This window comes from Pezoporus flaviventris, unplaced genomic scaffold (assembly GCF_033815535.1).
Source record: "Pezoporus flaviventris isolate CSIRO_AGI_PZ_B2104156 unplaced genomic scaffold, CSIRO_AGI_Pfla_v1 ptg000093l, whole genome shotgun sequence".
NCBI classification, from domain to species: domain Eukaryota; kingdom Metazoa; phylum Chordata; class Aves; order Psittaciformes; family Psittacidae; genus Pezoporus; species Pezoporus flaviventris.
Window position 1 is genome coordinate 154,743 of NW_026892641.1, and position 24,951 is coordinate 179,693.

At 48.4% G+C, this 24,951-nt stretch overlaps 1 protein-coding gene across 2 annotated transcripts in view; it reads right to left on the reverse strand.

Annotated features, from left to right (window-relative positions):
* Positions 1-24,951, reverse strand: part of CDON (cell adhesion associated, oncogene regulated) — a 50,845-nt gene that overhangs the window by 13,073 nt on the left and 12,821 nt on the right. Inside the window, exons 1-13 of one of the 2 annotated variants that reach the window (XM_061476178.1) lie at positions 22,017-22,174; positions 19,713-19,849; positions 17,538-17,810; positions 16,084-16,230; positions 15,781-15,924; positions 15,097-15,384; positions 14,006-14,275; positions 10,434-10,717; positions 8,572-8,746; positions 7,303-7,431; positions 5,546-5,752; positions 4,673-4,854; positions 2,400-2,505 (exon numbers count right to left, since the gene is read on the reverse strand). In XM_061476178.1, the coding sequence (XP_061332162.1) occupies positions 2,400-2,505; positions 4,673-4,854; positions 5,546-5,752; positions 7,303-7,431; positions 8,572-8,746; positions 10,434-10,717; positions 14,006-14,275; positions 15,097-15,384; positions 15,781-15,924; positions 16,084-16,230; positions 17,538-17,810; positions 19,713-19,788 (2,281 nt within the window). In that variant the 5' untranslated portion in view covers positions 19,789-19,849; positions 22,017-22,174. Of the gene's footprint in view, positions 1-2,399; positions 2,506-4,672; positions 4,855-5,545; positions 5,753-7,302; positions 7,432-8,571; positions 8,747-10,433; positions 10,718-14,005; positions 14,276-15,096; positions 15,385-15,780; positions 15,925-16,083; positions 16,231-17,537; positions 17,811-19,712; positions 19,850-22,016; positions 22,175-24,951 lie in introns of those variants that run through there. The other variant, XM_061476176.1, reaches the window with a different exon arrangement.

The following is a 24,951-nucleotide window of genomic DNA, read 5'->3' on the forward strand; positions in this document are numbered from 1 at the left end:
CACTGGACCAGGTTGCTCCAAGCCCCTGTGTCCAACCTGGCCTTGAACACTGCCAGGGATGGGGCAGCCACAGCTTCTCTGGGCACCCTGTGCCAGCGCCTCAGCACCCTCACAGGGAAGAGCTTCTGCCTAAGAGCTCATCTCAGTCTCCCCTCTGGCAGGTTAAAGCCATTCCCCCTTGTCCTGTCCCTACAGGCCCTTGTCCAAAGCCCCTCTCCAGCTTTCCTGCAGCCCCTTTAGGCACTGGAGCTGCTCCAAGGTCTCCCTGGATCCTTCTCCTCTGCAGGCTGAGCCCCACCAGCCTGACAAGCCCAACTCTGAACCTGGCTTTAGAGCTTTAACATTAAAAACTATCAGTAGCTTGGACGATCCTTCCAGCCCAAACCATTCCATGATTCTAGGACCCGAGCCACAGACAAAAAGGGTGCCCGGGAGGACCCCAACTCAGTCTGGGGGTTTGAGAAGGGTCCAAGCTCCATGCCAGGCGCCCCAAGTGCGGATGGACAAGCCCTGGCTGAAGCTGGAACCGGCCTTTCCCTAAATCCCCCGTTTTCCCAAGGTTCCTCTTGGTTTTCCCGTCGCCCCCACCCCCAAGCATTCCTTTCGGTAATTACTGCACCAGGTTTTAGGTTTCCGCTTGAAGCCATTAGCGGAGCTGGAATCAGGACAGGCACTTTAACTGTCCTCTCCGTGCACCATTAGCAAGGAAAAACATTTAAACAACTGACATCAGACTGCATTTCCATTCAAAATTCAATATCCAGGACCCTCCAAATTCAGGCCGTCGGTGCAGGACGAGGCTGATTCTGCTTAAAGAGGCATCTGAGTCGAGCTTTTTGCTTGGGTTTTTCTTTAAGTGCAAGATGCTTTTGCCTGTAGCAGCATTTATAAGGGGGGAGAAAGAAAGGGTTTGTGCGGAGTCTTGAATGTCTCGAAAGACAAGACTTAACAGGAAACAGTGAGGAAAGCCTGAGGCAAGCACTTAGCTCATACAGGCATCACAACACTTCTTCCACAACTCACACAGCCATTTCAAGATAAAATTCCCTGTCAAAAAACAGACAGATTAATTCAAAGGTAACAGGGGAAGAAGGGGGGGAATATTAAGAACAAGTGATTTATGGCAAAAATACCTGAAGTCATGTGTTTCTCCACATATTTCAACATCAAATGCTTCCCAACGCACTTTAATTGGAAATAGCTCTTTTTTTCTCCCCTCCTGAACACTTAATTTAGGGGAGCAGAGTAACGAAATGAGTTGAGATATTTCCACGGCTGAGTTTCTGTTGCAGGCTCTGGCAGCTGCTAATGGTTTCAGACTGCCACAAAGAGTTCAATACAGGCACATGCTCTTGGAGAAATAAAAAAAGCCAGCAGAAACAAGCTCATTTCACAGCACAGTGGAGCCCACTTAAACAACTCACTGCTCAGTGCAGCACATTTATAAACACACAAGCTCTGTGGAGCACAGGCTCAAATACATTTGCAGATGAAGGTGCAAACTGCAGGAGCTGCTTTAAAGCTGAGACCCCGGCTCTTGAATGGCTTTATAGTGTGCAAAAAGTTATGTCATGCATCAAAGGACTATGTGGGGTATTGTCTAGCAGGGGAAAATGGTAAAAATCGAGCTCATTCCTCTTGTAACTGAAATAAATGAGGGGGGAAAATAATGAACGTCACAGGGATGGAATGAGATCACCGAGTTTACTCAGCCCAGGCAATAAGGACGTGAAGTAAAGTATTTTTAACAGGGTTTTCCATTTCTGGGCTAACAGAGACATTAATAAGTTCTTCCAGGAAAATGATGATCTCATGTGCACAAGGGGAAAAAATAACCCAATTAAAAGGCAATACGAAGCACAAACATACCTGTGCTTGCAGCTACTGGAGGTGAAAAGCACCTTGGTTGCAGGTTGGTAGCAGGGTAAGCAGTTAAGCAAGGTAAGGGGGGGGCAATTACACACAATGCTACTACCCAGTGTAGGAAATCTGTGCTGGAGTAAATCATTTTAAGAGCCAGGTAGTTATTGGGACAGTCTTACCCTGGGTTAAATCTCATGTACGCTCCTTTCCCTCTACTCAACTACTTGAAGCTAAACCAGTTTAAATAGATCTGCAGTGAGGATTTGCAGCAGCATAACAAGATAAACCAAAACTCAGTATTTAGTGCTCAAGTTTCCCTGCAGAAGAGGCTTCAGAAGGAAGAAACAAGCTCATGTGTGGGCAGAACTTGATGTGATGGAGTCGAAACAGCTACTTGGGTGAAATATACTGTAATTCATTTGGGACTGGACTTCATTTGGGAAAAGCAGTTTAGATTTCATATAAACACAGCCAACATGGCTACAGGATGTTCTTCCCCATGGAGTGCTCTGCAGCATGTGTACATTGAACAGTACCTTCCACAACATCCCTCTTGTAGTCACTGTCGTTGTCGCTGTCTGTAGGGCGATAGTAGATATAAAACCCTTGGATGGGTGTGTTGTTGTTGCTCGACGTTATGTACTGAAAGAGAGTTTATGGAGACTGGGTTAGAGAAGAGAAACAGAAGCACACAATAGTTTGGAAGGGACCTTAAAGCTCACCCAGTTCCACCCCCCTGCCACAGGCAGGAACCCCTTCCACTAGAGCAGGTTGCTCCAAGCCCCTGTGTCCAACCTGGCCTTGAACACTGCCAGGGATGGGGCAGCCACAGCTTCTCTGGGCACCCTGTGCCAGCGCCTCAGCACCCTCACAGGGAAGAGCTTCTGCCTAAGAGCTCATCTCAGTCTCCCCTCTGGCAGGTTAAAGCCATTCCCCTTGGCCTGTCCCTGCAGGCCCTTGTCCAAAACCCCTCTCCAGCTTTCCTGGTCTCCCCTTCAGGAGTCTTCTCTTCTCCAGGCTGAACCAGCCCACTACAGCAGAGGGCCAGGATCCCCTCCCAAGCTGCTGCTCACGCTCTGGGAGTGCAGCCCAGCACACAGGGCTTTCTGGGCTCAGGTGCACACTGAAGCTGGGTCATGGGGAGCTGCTTTTCACCCAACACCCCCAGGTCCCTCTCCTCAGGGTTGCTCTCAATGAACTGGATAACTCAATGGGCAATATCCCTCTGCAGCTCCTTGCCCCCATTTATGACCCTTTAGAGCCAGCTTGTTGGTTGATCACTGCCCGTTGTGCCGTCTCCCAGCTTCCCCCCTCGCCTTCCTCTTCCAGCTCCCCAGGGATGCTGCAGGCACCTCCGGTTACACCAGATGTGAGCCCAAGTGCAGCTCCAGTGAGAGCCTCCAGCCGCCTCAGTCCACCTGCTTTGGCACAGACATACCAAGAGGCACCAGTGGGCTTAACTCTGTCCAAAGCCCTGCTGATGCCAGAGTTGTGCACAAGTTGGCTTCGTTTCCCGCTGTTCCTGCTGCTTTTGTCAATCCAGGCTGTGGTGGAAACTGGAGTTGAGCTGAAAGCCTGCACCCTATAGAGGTTTCATGTGAGAGAAGCGTTTGCCTTTCCCTTCTTACCTCGTCTTCTGTAAACAAGTACTTTAAAGTCCTTATTGAAACCCACAGAAATCCTTTGCTCTTGTTTTGAAATCTAACCCCCAGTATACTTTGGAGGATTTAATGTGTCGAGTTCCCAGTGTTAGTTTGCTCTGCTCGCTCAGCCTGAAGAGATGTTAAGGATAATAAACTTCAAATAACCTCTCGTTCCTCAGGAGGCTGCAGAGCTCGAAGTGAAATATTCTCAAGCTGAATTGGAGAGTGACCTTCACTCTTGCTGAAGTAAAAACAGTCTTAACTTTTCCATTCCCATTAATCATGCAGATTTGCAGGCCCTTCATGGTCAAACCCTAATGGAGGGTTTGGACAGGGGTGTGGGAGGAAAGTGTCAGCCCCAGTTCAGCCTCTTGTCCCCTCCATTTTCAGCTGATCCAAGGAGCTGGGTGGCAGAGCACCCTCCGGCAGCCGCCTGCCATTGGGCTCAGCTTATCTGTGCAATGGATATTCCTCTTTCCTGTTGTAGCATCTGCACAAACCTCCCCCTGCACAACCCTACTCAAAATCCCACATATTTCAAGGTGATAAGATACTCGGAGATGACAGCTCAACAGGACTTGATTATTTCCTATGATGCCAGGCTGAGAGAGCTGGGCTGGGTAGGCCTGGAGAAGAGAAGGCTCCTGAAGCGGAGACCTTAGAGCAGCTCCAGTGCCTAAAGGGGCTCCAGGAAAGCTGGAGAGGGGCCTGGGACAAGGGCCTGTAGGGACAGGACAAGGGGAATGGCTTGAACCTGCCAGAGGGGAGACTGAGATGAGCTCTTAGGCAGAAGCTCTTCCCTGTGAGGGTGCTGAGGTGCTGGCACAGGGTGCCCAGAGAAGCTGTGGCTGCCCCATCCCTGGCAGTGCTCAAGGCCAGGTTGGACATAGGGGCTTGGAGCAAGCTGCTCTAGTGGAAGGTGTCCCTGCCTGTGGCAGGGGCTGGAGCTGGATGAGCTTTAACACCCCTTCCAACACAAACCAGTCTTGGATTCTATAACTCAATCCCCCCACACAAGGATGAAGTGCCTCAGCCCTTCTAGGAGTCTCAGGGTAGAAAACCACCTCTTGCTGCTCTGCAATCTGCTCCAGTCCTTGAATCTTAAGATCCACAGCAGTAAAAACTGGCCTAAGACTGTGAGAAGAACAGGAGGCAGTGATACCTACCGTCCACTTCAACATGATCTGAGTGTCACTGATGGCTTCAGTGTAAGCAATGTGAGGTCCTGTGATGGGCCGGTTGGAAAAGCGGCTGGTAAACCCGGCTACTTGGTAGGGGCGGGATGCTGCGCTGCGTGGGCTCTCCCCATAGTTGTTCACTGCAATCACACGGAACCTGTACATCTCTCCTTTTAAGGGAAAAAGTGGAAGAAAGATGATGTAGTAGCAAAACAAGCACTAGAAAGAGGCTTCAAGGAGAGACTAAACAGATTAGGAAGTCTTTCTGTACAACGGCCAGTTAGAAAAGAACATTGGACTTGTTGCCACAGACTAATGTGGTCATCAGAAAGATAAACAGCCTCTAAAAGCAATCAGGGAAAGGCACTCAAGAAAAATCCAAAGGCTTTTTAGATGATGATGTATCCATAAGTCTTAAACTGAAAACTGGTGGGCATCAAGCAGAGGCTTCAAAGGATACCCATCATCATCATCTATTCCCTCTATTCCTGCATCCTCTCCCTGGGCTTTCAGGGCTGGACACCAGAAGTCAGGACAGATGTTTTTCCATTAGTGCATTTCTCTCTGCGTTCTGAGTATTTACTAGACTGACAATTAAGTTAAAAATAGCAAAAATACACAACCCTCTTCCCCACATGAACAAGTATTAAATTATATTGGTGGGGTTTTTCCACTTGAAAAGCCAGAAATCAACTTGAATTCCTGCAATGAGCTCCTAATGCCACATTAAAAACCCCAGCTAACTACCAGAAACAGGATAATCAGAGCAGAAGTTAAAAGGAAACAACCAAACAGTTGCAGCCACCCGAACAAACACAACAACAACATCAGCTGAGGTGAAGGAAGGATCATTTGCAAGACCTGGCTCCAAGTTCCGAACTTCCACAGAGAGCTTGGAAGGAGAAATGTTGTCAGCTGCCACGAGCCAGTCGCTGCTCCGGCCCAGGCGCTTGTACTCCACCTTGAAGGCAGTGATGGGGGAGCCCCCGTTTGCTCGTGGGATCCACGTCACATAGACGGATGACTCTGATGCTGTGGAGATCGTGGGTCTGTCAGGAGCTTCGGGAACTGAAATGAGAAACTCAGTTACCAGAGGATTGGAGTCACCTCTACCTTCATTTTCTGCAGCTGCCATTTAAGCTCATTGCTAATGGTTAAGGTATAACAAATAATAATATATAATACATATAAATCCTCCTGTAGCAACTACTTCCCTTACTCTTTCTGGAAGGGACGGTTGAAGAGCAGGAAACATGCACCAGCTTATCCACATAATCATCAAAAATGAGATGGTTAGAACTAGACATCTTTAAGGTCCCTCCCAACCCAAACCAGTCTATGGTGTTGCACTTGCATAACCCATCTCTACATGAAGTGGAAACATAAGGCTAAGTGAAGAGGAAAACCATGGTTATCTCTATCAGAACTCCCCCAGGCCCCAATATGGCTTCAACCCACCCGCACTAGGGCGAGCTGTATGGAGGGGAAGTGAGAAGGGAAAGCAAGGAAAGCATGCGACGAGCCATATACTTACTGAACTCACTTGAAGTTACAGACAGCAGTGAAACAGAGAGAAGGGAGAGAGGTGGTGTTAGTGCATCTGTTTACAACCACTCTGATGACCAATGAGAGCCATAAGGCTTTACTAAAACAGCTTGTATTCATCACTAGGGAGCTGGTCACTGATGAGAGGAGGAAGGGAGCAAGGAACAGCAAGCAGAGCTTTGGGAACAGGCTGAGCATTGGCAGCCAGGCACATGAAAGGTGCCCTCTTCTGTGGCTCCACTGCTATTCAGCACTGTCCCAAGCATGTGATGCTCAGCTCCTTGAACCTCTCCATTCACCTTTGGGTTTACCCTTAATTTTAGATACCAAGTCACCTTGGAGATCTCAGCTCCCGAGTAAATCTGCCTCAATCAGCTCAGTGAGTTCAAAGGCTGCGGTGTCAGAAAAAGGACTATAAACATGCTGTTTTTACTGGAAACCAGGCTAAAGATCACAAGCAGTTCTATCTTCCTGCCATCAGAAACAAGCCCATCCCTGGGAAGCTCCAGAAAAACATTCAGAGCAGATATAATCCACTTTGAGAACTTAAAAGCCTGACACAGCCATTCTCTTTCCCCTTCTCCTCTTTCTTTCACAGTGGAAGAGGAAACCAGGGTATTTAGCAAAAAGCAATGTCAGTGAGCAGCAAGAACATGGGTTATCCATGAAACTCTTGGTTTTTGAGAGCCACACAGATGGGTAACAGCATCCTTGGAAATATTGTATGCTTTCTAGATAAGGGCATGCATTTGCTGAACTCACAGCTTCAAATACCCCACCACAGACACTTCTTGGTGACTTCATGGTGCTGTGGAAACCTGAGGTATCAAGTACTTAGAATGCTGCCTGGAATCAGGCAACTTTTACTTAGTCCCATTTTACTCTGGAGACACACAGACCACCACAAAACCTAGCAGGTATGTGACCTCTCTCCTAGAGGACCAGACAGGAAACATACCACTAATAAAGGAGGCTCATGGAATAAACAGGAGCTAGAAGAGGACATGCAAGCACCTAGAGCTGTAATAAACACAACTTCTAGCACACAGATTACAAACCATCCATTCACTTACCCCCACTGTGTCGAGAGAGGTCTGGCAGGATGACACCAAAAGTATTTGTGCCCTCATGAACAACGGGGTGTTTGGGAATGCCCACGGGAGGGGATGGAGCCTGCGTGTTTTTTGAGGACGATGTTCTTTCTAAGAAAGATTCGATATAGAGTGTGTCAGCTCAGGCACTGGATCAAAAAACGCTGCTCACTGCCTCTCACAATATGCTCATTCCATGAGACCACTCACAGGACTAAAGCCCTGGATTCAAATCACAAGCTAAACAGTCAGGGGAGCAAAAGGAGACTTCCCCTGTTAGCCCAGGGCTTCTTGTGCTCTGGGTAAGTGACTGCTCATCTGCACTCATCTGACAGCACATCACCACTTTGTAGTGATGCCAGCAGCTCCTGCCCAGGCTTCAAAGCCCACTCTCATCACCACCAGCAGGTGGTGAAACCAGGCAGGCTGAGAGTTGGGATTATTCAGTTTGGGGAATAGAAGGATGGGTTTAGAGCAACCTGCTCTAGTGGAAGGTGTCTCTGCCCATGGCAGGGGATTGGAACTGCAGGAGCTTTAAGGTCCCTTCCAACACAAACAATTCCATGATTCCAACACTGCAAACTGAAATCCACATCTAGAAAAAGAGGCTCAATAAAATATAATGGAAGCTGCGTTTGGCCACAGCTTTGCTGAGGACACTGGGCAGATGGACTTTTGTCCTGCAGCAGTATCATGAATTCCCTAAGACATAACATTCTTAATAAAAATGTGAAGTTATCCTGTTCTTGTAAACTGGTATCCAATAATATAGTTTGCATGCTTCAGAGCACAGCCACCAGCATCCACGCTAGAAAGGAAAAAGGCTGCTTTGATTAGAAAGGCTCTTCAGCTTCTTGCTGTCTTCACGCAACTATCAAACTAGCTGGGTCCTGCTCTGCAGAGAGATTTCACTGCAGTGTCTGCGGAGCAAACCAGAAGAGGTTTGCTGCTCGGTGAAAACTCTGATTAAAGCAGAACGAGGGCTGGCTGCTCCCTGACTGAGCTCCTTGAAGCAAGAGGTGGAGAAATCTGAATAAGCATCCCCAAAATAATATTATCAAGCTTTTAGCAGCTTCTACTTACCAACAGCACTGGTCATGTTGTAAGTTTGCCATACAGCTATATTAGCTGTCTTTTAGCAATTAAATCATAGAACACTGCCCATGGCTTAGCAGACAACACACAGTTGATGTGATTGGAATGAATGGCTCCTGGGAGGCCCAGGACCCAGGGACGCGGTGCTGCACCCACCTTTGCTGGTGCGGAAGGTCAGCATGGCAGGCTGGCCCTCACCCGCCGCGCTCCTCGCCACCATCAGCACCTCGTAGAGGCTGGAGGGCTCCAGCTCCGTGAGCCGCAGCTCGTTCTCGCTGCCCGGGACCCGCACCGTGTGCCAGCTCCCCACCACGCCAGCGCTGTCATCCAGCTGCATGGGGCAGGGAGAGAAAGCTCAGCATCAGCCGGGAGGGGCGCGGATCCCAATGGAACGCTCAGATCCCTCAAAGCTTTCACACACCCAGAGCCCCTTGGCAAAACCGCTCAGGTTTTCCTCTACTGAGTTTGCCTCCAAGTGTTTCTTGCCACGAATCTGCACTTTCGCAACCACTTCCCTCATGCGCCTTCACTGAACTCCATTGATTTTCCCTCTCCACACATACTCACGCACTTGTTTTGAGGGAAAAAATGATCATTTTCACTCATGGCTAAAAACCAGCAAGAGACCAAGTGATGTTTAAAGACTCCAAGAGCCTTCAGCTGTGTGTGTGACATCCAAGGGCTGGACCCAGCACTCTAATGAGAAGGAGATGTTCCCTGAACTATCCCAGCTTTTCCTGCTCCGAGGCATTTATTGGCTAAAATGGGCAATGAAAAGTGTGTCTCTGTTAGTTTTGGAGGCTGGAAAAGAGGAAGCCACCAGGGAGACCAAGAATTGGGTTCTATTAACGCATGTTTCCCTTTTCTTTTCAGTAAAACCCCACTTTTTCATTTACCAGCAAAATCACCAGCTCCACTGAAGAAAGACGAGAGATTCAGGGTAGTATCTTAATGCTTGACCTTTGCAAGAGAACATTACCCCAAATCCCAATGGAAAAGGCAAAGATTCTACCAAAAATAAACTCCTAAACAATGTAAGACCTTAATAAAACATCGAAGGCAGATCTGAACACTGGGGATTATCAAAGGTTATGGCAGAGGGCTTTGTTCAAGCATTTTCTTCTGAAGCAACAACTCTTAAGGCTTTTATTCCCTTATTTTTGATATGTAAAAGAGGGAAATCCATAAAATAATTTGATGGCACAAAGAAAACACCACCCTAAAAAGCCCACAGCAAACTCCCTACTGAGCGACGCATGAGTGAGCACATTTAGTGTGGAAAGGATCGGTATGAGTGAAGGGTAAGCATCAAAAAGGTCAAAGAAGCATTCTAAGCTTTCAGTGCTCACACACACCAAGCACCTCTGAATGAGAAATTGTAGCAACACCCTTTGGCACTGGGGTTTCAGGAACTAACAGGTCAAAAACCTAAGCGTTCCCTCCAGGCTAAGACAAGATCAGGATGTGGAGGATTAAACAGCTTATGAAAAATAAACCAAGCAGCTTTGCCATGCAGGGAGCTGTTTGCCTGGGAGAAGGGGCACAGGCATTGCTTGCTACTGATGTTACTGTCAATACAAGGACATGGGGGGTACCTGCTTCTGAAGTTTTAGCTCACTTTCAGGTATGGTAAGTTCTAACAGAGTTCAGGAGGTAGAACTGCAAACTGTGACATGTCAGACTAACAGCTTCCCTTCCCACCTCAGCCTTCCTTGAAAGATTCAAGCTTGCTCCCTCACACAAATGCATTTTGAATCTCGCCCCACAGCCCCATTCCCCATAGACCATAATTACACATAAAGGGACAGAAACCCAGGGCTCTGCTGTACAAACCTCACTTACAACTGTTAGAACAGTGTCCCTGTGACTTCAGTCACGCCAACAGGAGCTGCCTGTGTGGCCACCTATGTGCTTCAACCATACCCCGCGTCTCTGACACTGTTAACCCCAACACTGCAGCAACAACCGGCTCTCGAGCACCCTACACCCAGGAGGACAGCACAGCAGGGAGGTGTTACCTTGCGGTACTTGACAAAGTAGGCATTGATGGGCAGGCCCCCGTCGCGTCCCGCACGCCACACCAAGGTGTAGGTGTCCGGCTTCGGTGTCTGCGGGGGGCTGAGGATGATGGGGGCCTCGGGGGCAGCGGCCCCACTCCAGCCTTTATCGGTGGCAGCTGCATCCAAAGGGAGTTTGGTTGGAGGCGAGCTCGGGAATGCTGCTGCTGCACCAAGGTCACCATCGCGCTGGGCAATGTCCACAGGAGATGGTCCTTCTGCTTCCGTGGCAGTTTCTGAAGGGGCTGCAAAGGGAGGAGCCCAGTTACATCTTCATGATGCTGTATGTTCACCCCACAGCGAGGGGACACTAAATCATTTCACACTTAAACAGGGGGGATTTAGGTTGGATCTTAGGCAGAAGCTCTTCCCTGTGAGGGTGCTGAGGCGCTGGCACAGGGTGCCCAGAGAAGCTGTGGCTGCCCCATCCCTGGCAGTGTTCAAGGCCAGGTTGGACACAGGGACTTGGAGCAAGCTGCTCTAGTGGAAGGTGTCCCTGCCCATGGCAGGGGTTGGAACTGGATGAGCTTTAAGGTCCCTTCCACCCAAACCAGTGTTGATTCTATGATTCCACATGTGTCATTTCCAAACAAGCACTGCTGCAAAGAGCCACTCCAGGAGGTGCCTGCGCAGCCCTGACCCCGCCAGGCTGTGTTTTCAGGGCAGAACAGTGGTTTTTAAGTTTACTTTTTGGTTTGGGTTTGGTTTTCAGAGGAGCAGAGAGACAAATCCTGAAACACAACGTCTGCAGGCCCGGCTTGACTCCCATCTCTGAGCAATGAGGGGCAATGCATGTTAAGAGCCAAGAAATAATAAATATACACCTAAACTCGTGACACAAACAGAGCAATTTTAATGCCTGCAGTTGTACAAGGAACTCTTCATGGCCCGAGCTGGCGTGCACACAAGAGGACATTCTCCTGCCTCCGTTTCTGAGGTTTCAGCTGTAATTTCCATCAGCTTTGAAAGCTGCACGACTCGCCTGCTTCGTTTGGGACTAAACTCAGTTTACAGGCAGATCTAACCTGGAATTTAATACCATGGCATTCCTAGAAATCCTGCTCCTGCTTCCTCCATCCTATTTACTTTCCCTGGTATGAAAAACTAATTACATATATAATACGATGAGTTTGTGAGTCCAAAAGCACTGTTGCGCCGACACACGGGTTGTCAGCATTCCAGGCAGGAAAGGGGTGGCAGGTTGGACATCTGAGATTATCCAGGACGAGTAAATGTCAGTGTTTAAAGCAGAAGGGGCTGGGAAGCGGTGCAGCTCTGGGCCTGCCAGATGTTCTTCTCCCTTCCCGGCCTTTCAGATTTGTGTAGGTTTATGTTACGTGCCGGGGTCTGGATGGGGAAGGGAATGAAGGGAACTTGGTTTACAAAACAAACAGATTCCTTGGTAATGTAAAGCCTCAGCGGCAGCGTTTGCCTGCTTGACTCGGATTCCTCCCAGCCTCCATTAAAATACCAGCAGCAAGTGTGGCTGCTATTTTTGGCCACTTTTGAAGAAAGCTGGGGAGGAAAGTTCTCTTTTCAAATTGAAGCCACGCTCACAGGGAGCATTCCTTGTTTGCTCCTTCCCATTTATCCAGCAACGCCACCAAAGGCAGAGCCAGGAAAGAGGGAACAACGGCAAGGAGGACATCCCTAAAGCCAGATGGAGCTTGCTTAAGACATCAGACACCCTCAGAACCAGCTCCCAGGGAAAGGGTATCCACGACTGTCAGTGAAGCAGTGGGAAAGGGTGTTAATATTGGAACCAAATGCCGGAGCCGGTCGCGGAGGCAGAAGGGCTGTGGTGGACCCGGAGGGTTTGAGGGTGGGCGCAGTGTGGTTTGACACCCGCCAGCGCGGGGGAAACGGGCTCTTGAGCGTGGAGAATGAGTTGTGGTTTCAGCTGGTGACAGGAGACCTGCAGTCAGGGCTGTGTTTATTGCAGCCAGGGGGGAGTCGTCAGCAACCGGGAAGGAGGCTGTCGCTTTGCTTTGGAAAACAAGCCCTGGGTAACAATTGCCATGGAGCAACACGGATGCTGAGTTCTGGCATAATTGCTACCCACAGAAGCCAGCACATGAGGCTCCTCTTGATGCTTTGTCATTACACAACTTTTTTTGGCCTTTAGTGGCTTTTTGTGCCGTCCCTTTCCCCCTTGCCACTGGGACTCTTCCTTCTCGGCCCCGCTGTGGAACATGAGCGGCACCATGCTGGCTCAGGCCAAAGGCACCCAAAGTACTGCCTCCAGCAGGAACCAGAGGACTGAATGTCCCAAATTTAGGTGTTAAAAAAATGTATTCATGGCTTTCCACAATGCCCCAGACTGGTTTGGGTTGAAGGGACCTTAAAGCTCTTCCAGTTCCAACCCATAGGCAGGGACCCCTTCCACTAGAGCAGGTTGCTCCAAGCCCCTGTCTCCAACCTGGCCTTGAACACTGCCAGGGATGGGGCAGCCACAGCTTCTCTGGGCACCCTGCGCCAGCGCCTCAGCACCCTCACAGGGAAGAGCTTCTGCCTAAGAGCTCATCTCAGTCTCCCCTGTGGCAGGTTAAAACCCTCACGTCACTCTTGTCTTCTCTGTAACATGCAGTATTTCATAGCTCACTATCATGTCCTTCCCTCATTTTGAGCCCTCACCCTTCCAGGCTCTCCTCCCACAGAAACTACTCCCAGCCCTATAACCCCATCTGCCACATTCTACAGCCCCTCTGCCTGTTCTTCTACACACTTCTCGACACTGGGTGCAAACACACCAGCAGCTTTTAACCCACTGTCATGTCCCAGGTTCACATTGTCTTTCGTCTACATTGCGCAAACAGATCACATTCCCAGGAGCTGCTTCCTGGCTTCTCCGGACGCAGCTATGGCCATGGATGCAGCCACTCCAGCTGTCTAAAAAAGACTTAAAATAAGGGCTGTGGGTAGAGGACCCTTAGGCTATCATTTTGCATTTTGGTGGTTTCTCACTATGATGGCAGCTGAAGTTGCCCTGCCCGCTTTGAGGAGTGTGCAGTGAATCATGTTGTGGAATAGATCCAGCAGGAAAGGGGGGAAAAAAAGACATCTTTTCAGCCAAAGAAACTCTCTGACTCTGTGCTTGCAGCAGGGAATGGGCTGTGAGGCTGAGCTGCTCCAGTTGATCCTACCACTAAAAACTGCACTGCTTAAGTCACTCAGGTGCTTCGGAAGTGTTTCCTGGCACCAGTTCTTCATTAAACCTCTCAATGTCTGAGAAGCTGTGGCTACCCCATCCCTGGCAGTGTTCAAGGCCAGGTTGGACACAGGGGCTTGGAGCAAGCTGCTCTAGTGGAAGGTGTCCCTGCCCATGGCAGGGGGTTGGAGCTGCATGAGCTTTACCCCAGAAATACCCACATCTCTTAAAACCCAACTGAAAGCATTTTCTGTGTAAGATCTGCTGTTAACAGTGGTCAGGAACAATTCAATACAGGATCGGGCAGGGGAAGGGGAATAAAGGAGAATAAATCTTGAAGCACAAATGCTTAGTGCGAGTTCTCAAAGGCTGCAAGTGCTCCTACCTGGCTGGACATGGAGCCTGCCGGTGGACTGTGCAAATCCAACCCCATTGTCTGCTACACACTGGTACAAGCCAGAGTCCTCCTGGGTGACACCACGGATCCGCAGGCTGCTTCCCATGGGCAGATGTCGTGGAGAGGGATGGATGGGAGCTGCATTGTGGAACCAGGTGAGGGTTGGAGCAGGGCTTCCATCAACATCACACCAGAAGTGCACAGTGGCTCCAGCAGCCACCGTTTCCTCTTGCAGTCCCTTGGAGATGAAGGCAGGTTCTAGAAAGGGAAATAAACCACCACATAAACCATCACATGTTGATCTTAGCCTAAGTCCTGACAAAAGAGTCCTGCCTTTGTACAAAGCACATAAAAAGGCCAAGCAAGCCCCATGTGCTTCTAGCCGTACCCAGCCTAAAGCTGGTTTTCCCCACATACTTGCTTCCTTTAATGGTCTCTCCCTTCTGTCCCAACCAGTCCCATGTTTGGCTTAATACTGCAAATAAACCACCTGTATTTTCAAAGCAATTCTTTCATGACATCCCCCTAACAAAAGGTTTTTTGCGTGTCACCAACCTGCTTGCTGAGTTTATACACTTCAAAAATGAGTATTTACAGTCATGGATGCAAAACCCTCAAACAACAGGAAAACTTGCTACAAAGGAGAAGGGAGATCACAAATGACTTGCAGCCAAATGGATTTCTTTCCTTTTCGGTTTTGTCCTCATCCAAACCTACCACCTCGCCAGCTTCTTGCTTACACACCAGGTCAAAAGAGAAACAGCTGATCTCTGGCACGTTATGGACACTGAATCCCATCTACACTTGGCACTCTGCAGGAAAATAAATCAAGCAGCAGAGTTTGTTATCCCTCACTGTTAAGTATTTCAGACTGTGAATGATTCCAAGAGATAAACAGTTATGGATCTTAGCTTGGGAGACATGGTGAGATCTGGTCATTGTGAACCTATCTTTACTCTTTATTTTGATGTGCTTAGGTTGACAAAGAACTTTGGGCTGTTTGCAACCAGGTGCCAAAGCCAGCAAAGAGACAAAGAAAACGTCCACTGCCTGGACACAGATTGTACTTTAGTTCTTACCAAGTATAGTAAGCGAGTAGTTCATGTATTTCACTGCTCCAAATTCATTTCCCACCACGCAGGAGTAATTTCCAGAGTCAGATGCCTCCAGCCTGTCTGTCACCAGATGTGAGTGCAGCAGTTTCCACCTGCCTTTACCCAGCACATCCTGGCCCTCTTTAACCCAGCGGATGGAGGCTGGAGGGAATCCACTGACGACACATTCCAGAGTCAGAGCGCTGTGCTGGGGCACTGCCAGGCTCTGGGGTGCCAGGGGGTGAAGTACATGGAAGCCACCTGAGGAAGAGCCTGGAACAAAGGAGATGAGGCTTAGCACCCACTCTCCATCCCGTTCTCCAGTATGCCACATTTTTCCCATGTGGCTGCTTATCCTTGTGGCTCAGCACGATGCCGTAATGCTCTCTTCCAAAGTCTTGCTCCAAAATCAATTTGGTAACTGAAGCAGTAGCAACATCCCCTTTACAAGGGCTAAGTGCTCCTTGGGATTGGAAAAGCAGTCGTGCTGCTACCTCACAGTAGGGGGAAGTAAGAATTGAACATGGGAATAGCACAGCACAGGTTTGACATGACATGGTGGCTGAGACAAGTGGGTATTTAGGCTGATAGATCCCCATAAAAAACCTCAGGGATGGGATTTACCCAGTTGGAGATGTATCAATCCTGAAAGCTGAACTGAATACTCACGGGTGACTACGAGTTTACGTCCAGTGAGTTCTGTTCTGAGCTCATGAGTCACTGGGTTGTACACTGCACATTTATAGGATCCTTTGTCTTCTAAAGATACGTTCAGAATCTGCAGGTTTCCAGATGGAAGGATAAGGTAGTTGTCTAAACAAGTGGGGAGGGGGAAAAGAAGATCAGATTTAAATTAGTGCCTAAAAACCCTTTTATTTATTTTTTAAATGACTTGTCAGACACATCAATCTATTCTAAATGCAGGATCACACAGAAATCAAGGCATGATTCTCTTCCCACAAAGCATCTCACCTCTGGATTTCTCCAGCCATTTCCCTCGCACTTGAAAGCGAACCTGGGCTTTAGGGTGGCTTTCTGGGAGCTTGCACCCGATGAAAGCTGTGCCTCCTTCCTCTGCCACCACAACGGGCTTCACCGACCCATCAAAATCACCTAAACCTAGGAGGGAATTGGTAGAAGGTTGTGAGCAGCCACGGCTTGGGAAGGGGAAGGGCAGCGAGCTGGGGTTCGTGTGTAAAATACAGCTGGTTTCAAGCTGGTCATCAATGGTGGAGCCAATGATCCCACACTGAGAGGGGCAGTGGACACTTTGGAAGGGAGAGCCACCCTGACAGAAGACCTGGATAAGCTGGAAGAGAAGGCTGAGAAGGACATGATGGAATTCAACAAGGACAAGTGGAAGGTCGTCCTCCTGGGTAAACCCAATCCAGGAGAGCAGGAGGGGCTGGAAACAGGCTTCCTTACTACAGACAGGGCCAGCTCTTGCATGGGAATAGTGAGAGGAAAAGATAGTTCCTGAGGTCCCTCAACTGCTCCAGGGAAAGCAAGCAGGGATATTGGAAAGCTTGCAGTGCTACTCCTGGGCTCCAAAAGCACAGTTTAAGAGGAGGAAGCATGTAAGAAGCATGGAAGTGTCTTTCTGTGATTATAATTAACACAACCCTGAGCCCAGCAAGAAGCCTCAGCACTTAACAGCACCTTCTCATTTGCTGCTCACATCTCTAAAGGAGGAGAACAGCATGAAAGCTGCTCTTCCATTCCCTTCAGGTTCAAAGCATCTTCCAGGTTGTGAAGTTATTCTATGTTAGCCACCCTTACAGCTCTCTCGAGAGGGTCTTGCTATGGGTCAGCACTTTACCAAAACACTCACTTCTCTCACTTATGAGAAATCTTCCTCCCCAGGGGATTCTGGACATGCTCCATAGATGAGGTACCCCCACAGAGGAATCACTCAAATCCTGCTTGACAAAGGCCTGATTCAGCAGCCCCGTGATCCCAAGCAGACAGATCATGCTCAGGGAGGAGCATTACATTCCCATTCTCAGCACCACATCCTCTTTTCCACGTGGAGAACTGTGCCCTTCCTCTTCTGAAGTCCTTTAAGATCAACTAATTTACAGATCAAGCACCAAAGACTGGTTAGAAGAAGGGGTGGAACTGAGGGAAGTTGTCCCTAGCAGGACACAAGGCTGTCCCCACCTAGGGACATCCAGAGAATTTTGACCAAATAAAATGCTACAAGGGAACAGGAAAACTTGCAGCTCCCACTTGTTTCCCAAGCAACAATTCCCACTCATCTCTCCCAAACTCTCACACACTGCATGGGAGCTCAGCTGCTCTTTCAAGGTGCTTTTGGGAGCCTTGTACTTCATTTGGAAGCTTCCATTGGAAACTCAAACCATACAAACCAGCTGAGGTCTGTATAATCAGCAAGGAGTGAGGAATGCAAAGGAAAATGAACTTACTGGCCATGGATACCGTGGCAGGCCGGCTCACAACAGCACCCACGCTGCTGTTGGCAATGCACTGATAAAGACCAGACGTTGCCAGGCTGAGGGAGATGATTGTCAAAGATCCTGACTGGATTTCCACTTCTCCCCCCTCCCTGTCCAGAGGCTCCCCATTGAAGAGCCAAGAAAGGAGAGCCGAGGAGGGCTCGGCAGAGCAGTGGAGTTGGACGTGGGCACCGGACTTCTGGACAGTGGATGAGGGCTCGGAAATGAAACGTGGAGTTAAATCTACATGGGAACAAAATATACATAGAAAAATCCAGTTAGCGAAGAGCATTTTGCATGGACATAACATTAGTGATGTGTTGACTGGTAGGAAAGACCATGATGTGTATTACAGCAATGCTAGGGCACAGCCTACAATCCCATGGGATTTATATGGAGTGACACAGCACCTATCACCTGAAGCGATGCGCAGGGACATGCAGCTGGAGCTGATCGGTCCCATGTGGAGCAGGCCTGGATGTGACTCATCTGATCCCAGGAATGGCAGCAGCCTGCCAGGTATTTCTGCAGCCCCGTCTCCCAGTCTGCAGAACCAATTAAAAATAGCAGGATGCAAAAAAAAAAAAAAGCTGGATGAACAGCAAAGACTCTTGTTAATTCCAGATACATGGACTTCATCAGGAGGACAATGATGAATTGGGCAGCATTATCTTTACAGAGTAAAGACGAAGAGAAACAGGAAAAAGCTGCTAATAAATAAAAGGTTCGGCCCCACAAAACTTGGTCCTAAGAATCCATTCATTTGCCAGAAGAAAATTCCTGCTTGTTGGAGGAAATTTTTTCCCTCTCCTGGCCAATGAAACACTGGGAATCATTTCCATTTGTTTTCTATGGAATTCTCAGCTACAGATTTTGTACAAAGGGAGCAAAGGGGATTAACACCAGTAACTCCTATTTGGGTAGAAATACAGGAGGAAAAGGATTCCTGGTTTGTAAAGGAGCTGTGGAATTTCAGATAGTGCAGGTCAAGAGGATATTAACTGACATCCAAGGAAGAAACAGTCCTCTCCTAGGTGGGGCCCTCAGCTCATGCTTTTCTTCTCAAGTCAGTCCACCCCAGCTCTGGTTATGAGTTTCAGATGAGAAACAGCATTTTTAACGGAGCCATAAACTATCTGCAAAGCCATGAAGTAAAACTGGAAATGGAAGTGTGGCTTCACTTAACAGAAAAGATGAAATCCACGCAAATGGCATCCAAGCCATTCACGGGGCTCCAGATGTCCATTTTTAGCTTGTAATTAGAAAACTGGTTTTCCTCTCAGTTCAATTTGAATTTCCAGGGATGAGGAAGGCAGTGACCTTTGCAGTGTGCAACTGCTATGAAACTGCAGCGTTACCTTCACCTCCGGCCTTGTCCTTGCTTGTGACAGCAAGGCTTTGTGGTCGGTGTCAAAGCTGGTAGCAGTGACCCTGCAGCTGGAATTTATCTGCCCCGACTGCTCGAAAACTCAAATTTATCCCATTTGCTCCTAACGATTGGCTATGAAGTGCTAAAAGTAGTAAAAGCTTCTTTTTTGTGTGGTTAGGTTAAGACAAGCTGACTACACAGAGCAGATGTGTCAATTAAAACCATTCCTCTTCTTTTTTTAACCCACGAGCTGTTCCAACTGCAGCCACGCATCAGCGTTCCTGTTTCAAAGATCTCATTCCCCCTTTCCCCCTGCACGTTTCCAGCCTCTCCCAGCCCCATGGGACCACGAGATGTGCTGTACGCAGCAGAATCGGTGTTCAGCTAAGTCCATAGAGATCCCAAAGAACAAACCTACGTAACTGGGAGTCTCCCACACTTGTTTGGAGCCAAGTTTTCAAAAGCAAGCTCATACATTGAGCCTAAGACTGTGTTTAAGTGCTTAAACTTCTTTGGTTGCCCAAAGACACTGTGACTGCCCCATCCTTGGTAGTGCTCAAGGCCAGGCTGGATGGGGCTTGGAGCAACCTGCTCTAGTGGAAGGTGTCCCTGCATGAGCTTTAAGGTCCCTTCCAACCCATTCTATGCTTCTTAAAAGTAGATTATCAATAACACACATTGAAGCTGGCCACGTTGAATCACACTCCAAGTTGTTGCTCATTCAAAAGTATAGGCTCAACCTCCAAAACCCCCAAGCTGGGGTGAGGAGACCTTACCTGAGCTCGCTGCAGGGATGATGCCCATGGCAGTGATGAAGAGCAGTGCCAGGAAGAGCCCAGGATCCGGATGCATAGCGCCAGATTATGGGAGTTGAAAGCAGGAAGCTCCAGATTAAGACGAGGCACCGAAACAGCTACAAAACAAACAGATGTCTACTGTAAGTTGCAGGAGTTGAGTCTTTTAACTTTCTTACAACAAAGTGTTTGGGGTTTCAAAAAAAAGCCCAACCAGGAAACAGCCAATATTCTTTGCAATATAGAAACCATCTGTAAAAATGAGCCAGGAGTTGAACTTCATGAGGTTTCCAAGTGCTATTCTTAATATAAAGGGGTTTCTCTACAGCTGGGTATGAGGCATCCACTCCAAGCATAGTGCCTTGATAAATTAACACTACTTTCCATGCAGAGGAGCTGAAGCCCAAAGTAAACAGCTTATCTATTGCAGATAATATTGTTTGCAAACAATACCCATGGGGTCATCTATCACCAGTCTGGTTAGCAAGGGCTTATGAATTGACTCCTAATGGCTCTAAACCTGCTTTCTGAGACAGGTCACCTGCCTGCTGCTTCCAGGGTGCCTGACAGTCACACCGTGGCCAACAAGAGCCACAAAGATCACCAGTCGTAGAATCACAGAATGATTAGGGTTGGAAGGGCCCGGATCATGCAGTTCCAACCCCTGCCATTCACAGTTACACCCCCAAGCAGTAATGCTGGGCATCTCCATGGCTGCCCGGACAAGAGGACAGTCTTTCCCTTTGTCATATCACACCCTGAACATAAGATCTCACTTTCATCATTAAAAAGGACAAACTAGATCATGAAACCCAAGAAGCTGTGGCTGCCCCATTCCTGGCCAGGTTGAACAGGGCTTGGAGCAACCTGCTCTAGTGGAAGGTGTCCCTGACTATGGGCAGGGGGTTGGGACTGGATGAGCTTTATGGTCCCTTCCAACCCAAACCATTCAATGAGTTTGATTCAATGATTCTATGAGTCCTGAAAATACAAAGTAAATCCTGAAACCAGCCCCCTAACTTGCGCAGGGTGAGTCTCAAAGCGTGTCTCTGACACTCAGAGTCTCCATCAAACGCTCTCTCCTCCAAGAAAAACAATTAATCTGGGGCTGTTGTTCGCTGAGATTTTCTATTTCCTTGCGCAATGCAGTGATGGATAAGATTTGGGTCCATTTAGCACAGTTACTTCATTTATCATTACAACCACGCAATTCCACTGCTGATAACACTCAACATGTATTTTAAACATCTCATCTATCAGACACGCACATAAACACGGATCCAACACACATACAAGACCTATGGAGCTCACTGGCAGCGTGCAGAAACAAGTGCAACAACACACATGCTTGAGAGAAACAATTCCTGGTTTATGAGAATGGCAGAGCCATTTGTTTCCCAAGAAGCTGGATCCAGAGGATACCAACTGCAAAGTTATTCCTAAGGTTTATTTAAAAATCACAGTATTCTATCATCAGGACATCACTGTAAAATATGCAATATAAACATTGGGAAAAGACTCCAGTAAGAATCAAGGAATGAAGGAATGGTTTGGGTTGGAAGGGACTTTAAAGCTCATCCAGTTCCAACCCCTGCCACAGGTAGGGACACCTTCCACTAGAGCAGCTTGCTGCAAGCCCCTGTGTCCAACCTGGCCTTGAACAGGGATGGGGCAGCCACAGCTTCTCTTGGCACCCTGTGCCAGCGCCTCAGCACCCTCACAGGGAAGAGCTTCTGCCTAAGAGCTCATCCCCATCACTCCAGCTTTCAGAGAGCTATTTGCTCACTGCTGCTCCTCCCTGCTCACAATGACAGCTCAAGGAGGCTGCAAGAGCCACTGCCGAGCTGTCTTGTGGTCAGAGGCAGATGGCAGAAGGGCTCAGCTGTGCAGAACAGGCTTTGGTTTATTTGAGTTCTCGCTCGGTTCAAGGCCAGCGGAGCCGCTCCACCGGCGAGCGCGGGGGACAGAGTAAACACCAGGAGAAGTTGTTAACATCAAACACTTTGCTCAAGAGGGGTGGGGGCAATGTTGCTTTTTGCCAAATCTTCCCTCCACTATTTATTTATGAAAAGCAATGAAACGTATATTCGAGGTCAACTTTAACCCCGGCACATGGAGCTACCGGGTTCCTTTGCAGCTGTCTTTTAAACAAGGCCAGCTCATTATCTTTAACTAAACTTTATCTTTGGAGATCTCCTTTATCCAGTCTCTGATTTCCCTCTGTTTATCTTTCTCTTTACATGTTCCTGGCTGCCAGTGTCAACAGCTACTCCTCTTTTGACCTACCAGCTTGGCTTTTGCTGGCTTGTGGGGCGGGAAGATCAGCTGGAGAGCAGTGAGCACACAAAGCAAGCCACAGAGAGCAAAGTTCTTTGACTGGAGGGAAATGAAGGGAAGATATTCCCCTGGATTGGAGTCACGTTGTTCAGTGACACCACTCAGGCTGCCAAAGAAAGTTCCTCCAACCCCCTTCTGAAGGGACCACAGAATCACTGTATCATCACTGGTAGATACAGGAACACAGGGGGTAGATGAGACCCAACACGCGACACAAGCCAAAAGCATTTGATGCTCTCTTCTTCTTCTGCAGATGGTGTCATTATAAACCCCTTGGTAGGTACAAGAGCTCATGGTTTTGGGGTCCTCAGAAACCCAGTGGAGAAACTTTGCCTCTTTAATAGTATGTTAACACACTTCCAAGGGTTAAAAGGCCTCAAGGATGGAAAATCAGGACTTTCCCCTTGGCCATCATTTCAATAACCCCATGGGAGGGGATTAGAACTATATGAGCTTTAAGGTCCCTTCCAACCCAAGCAAGTCTGAGATTCTATGAAATTCCCATCTTGATACCAAGTCCTAGTCACTGGGGACCTACTAGGAATGGAAAGAGGAGCATTTTGATTCGTTGTGGCTCTGTGAAGTCTCAACCTCCAAGATGAGCTCACCCAGGAAGAACTCTGCCCACTCTTCCTCTCTTGAGAGGGTTGATCTCTATCACTGGTGGGTCAAACAGGCAAAGCTGTTTTGAAGCATCACTGAGGAGAGGGGCTATTTCTGAGCCTTTTAAAATAAACCAGTAGTACCAGGAGTTACTCATATACATATGAATAATATTCAAGGTTGAACAGAGATTGACACAGGCTTTGGGGATTGAGGAAAGAGTCTCCAGACCACAGTGCCACAGGCATGGCAGAGGCCGTATTTCTCCTACTTCCACCAGGACATCTTCATCTAAAGTCACCTTCCATTAATTTCACCCAGCATTTGGCCTCACTGTCAGCTCTAAAGCCACTTGTTGCTCATGGATCAAGGGAAATGAGGAAGATAACTGACTTGTGCCCAGAGAAGGAGTCATCCCAACCGTTCCAATGGATGTCCACTCCTTGGAAGCACTCCAGAAACATGTACCTGGTACTTCTGGAGATCATTGGGAAGATGGCGTACTTCTGAAGATCACACAATTCTGGTTTTGCACCTCATTTGTCACAGGCCCTTTTTAAAAGGGACCCAAATAGCCATGAGGACATGGCTATCAGGTCACAATTTCAGCCCTGCAACCTTTGGGATGCCATCCCAAATAAACCACAGCACTAACTCCACACGGAGGGGAAGGGTATGGTTTAGTTAGTCCCTGCCCTGCTTATTTACCAGACCATGAACTTCTCATCTCCACCCTTGAGGGCAGAGTCACTACTAAAAAGAACATTATCTCATACCCTGGGTTTTGGTTGGTTTTCCTCCTTTTCCTGGTACTTTCCGTTCCCTCTGCTTTAGCTCCATGAATCATCCTCCTGCCATCTCAGACCAGCAGCAGGACAACGTGAGAGCAACCACCAGAGCTATTCAACCACTCCCCACCACAACCTAACCCCTGCTCCATCGCTCCCCTCCAGACCCCATCTGCCCTCCAGCAAGCTGCAGCTAAAGGAGGGAAAGGTTTCAAATGCACCAGGTCCTATAAATGCTGGAGCAAGTGGAGGAGGAAGAGGAAGGAAATGGCCTGCTTGGGAACAGAGGGAGTTATTCAGGTTCCCCACTCCACCTCCAGGAGCTGACAGCCTTCTCCAAGAAGCCCTAGGAAAGAGGGGGAGTGCTGTGGCTTCATGGGTAGCACTGCTCACCGGCTGCAGCTCTCACTTGGAGTAAAACCACCCTGGACACTGAAGGTATCAGTTTCCCTCAAGGGCAGCAACTCGGAATCAACGAATCCAACCTCACTTTATAACCCTGTATGTGATTTAACACCAAAGCACAACAAGTTGGGTTGTTTACTACAGAATCCCCAAGAAAATCTCATTTTAACTTGCTCCCCAAGAGCGCTTCTGTCAGGACAACAAAAATCCCTGATTTTCAAACCCAGAGCAAACCCCCCCCCCCCGAATTAACTAACCCCCTCAGTGGGAGCAAGCAGAGTTAGATCATTAAATCTCACACCGAGACACCTTCAGAAAAAAAAAGGTATTGAAGCCTGTGGCATTCCAAGAGAAAGCAATCAGACATTCCTGCAGCTCGGCTCCTCAGTGATCTCCGAAGCCTTTGATCACTGACTGTCTTCATGCTGTCCTCCTGGGGTCTGGCAAAATGAGTGTAACAGCTGGCATATAGACTTCATTAGCTTGCTGTGCTGACAGCCTCCCAGGGTTATTCCTGGCTTTTCTGGGAGCTGGGAAAGCCCTGAAGCCATCCTAAGCAATGAAAACCAAACAGAACCACACCGAACTTGTACCTACCGCTCCTCAAGATGTGCTGAAATACACCAAGGATGGAGTTTGAGTGCCAGCAGCAGGTCTGAGATGGCAAAAGGCAACGGGGCTGCCGAAGCCTCATTTTTATGAATGCCTAATGACCACTCAATCATTAACATCAAGCTTTAAGAAGCAAATGCAGCACCTACAGTGTTCATTACCCTCCCCCTCCCCTCTTTTCAGGGGCTCAATCGAGCCAGTCAAGCGTGCAAACCGATCCTGTCGCCAGCAAAAGCATTTCCTTTCACTGTGGTCAGCCAAAAGCAGGGGAAGAAAATGGAAGTGACTTGGAGTTATGGCACCAAAAAGGCCAGACAAGCAAGGAAATAATCAACTCCACATGAGCCACTTCTAGCCCATCACAATGAAAAGGGCCTACGACTAACCCCAGGAAAGGTCAGCGGGACTATGGGGGTCAGAAGCTGGAAAAGGCAATAGCGAGCAGCTGCCAGCTGCAATAAGAATCAATGTGTTCC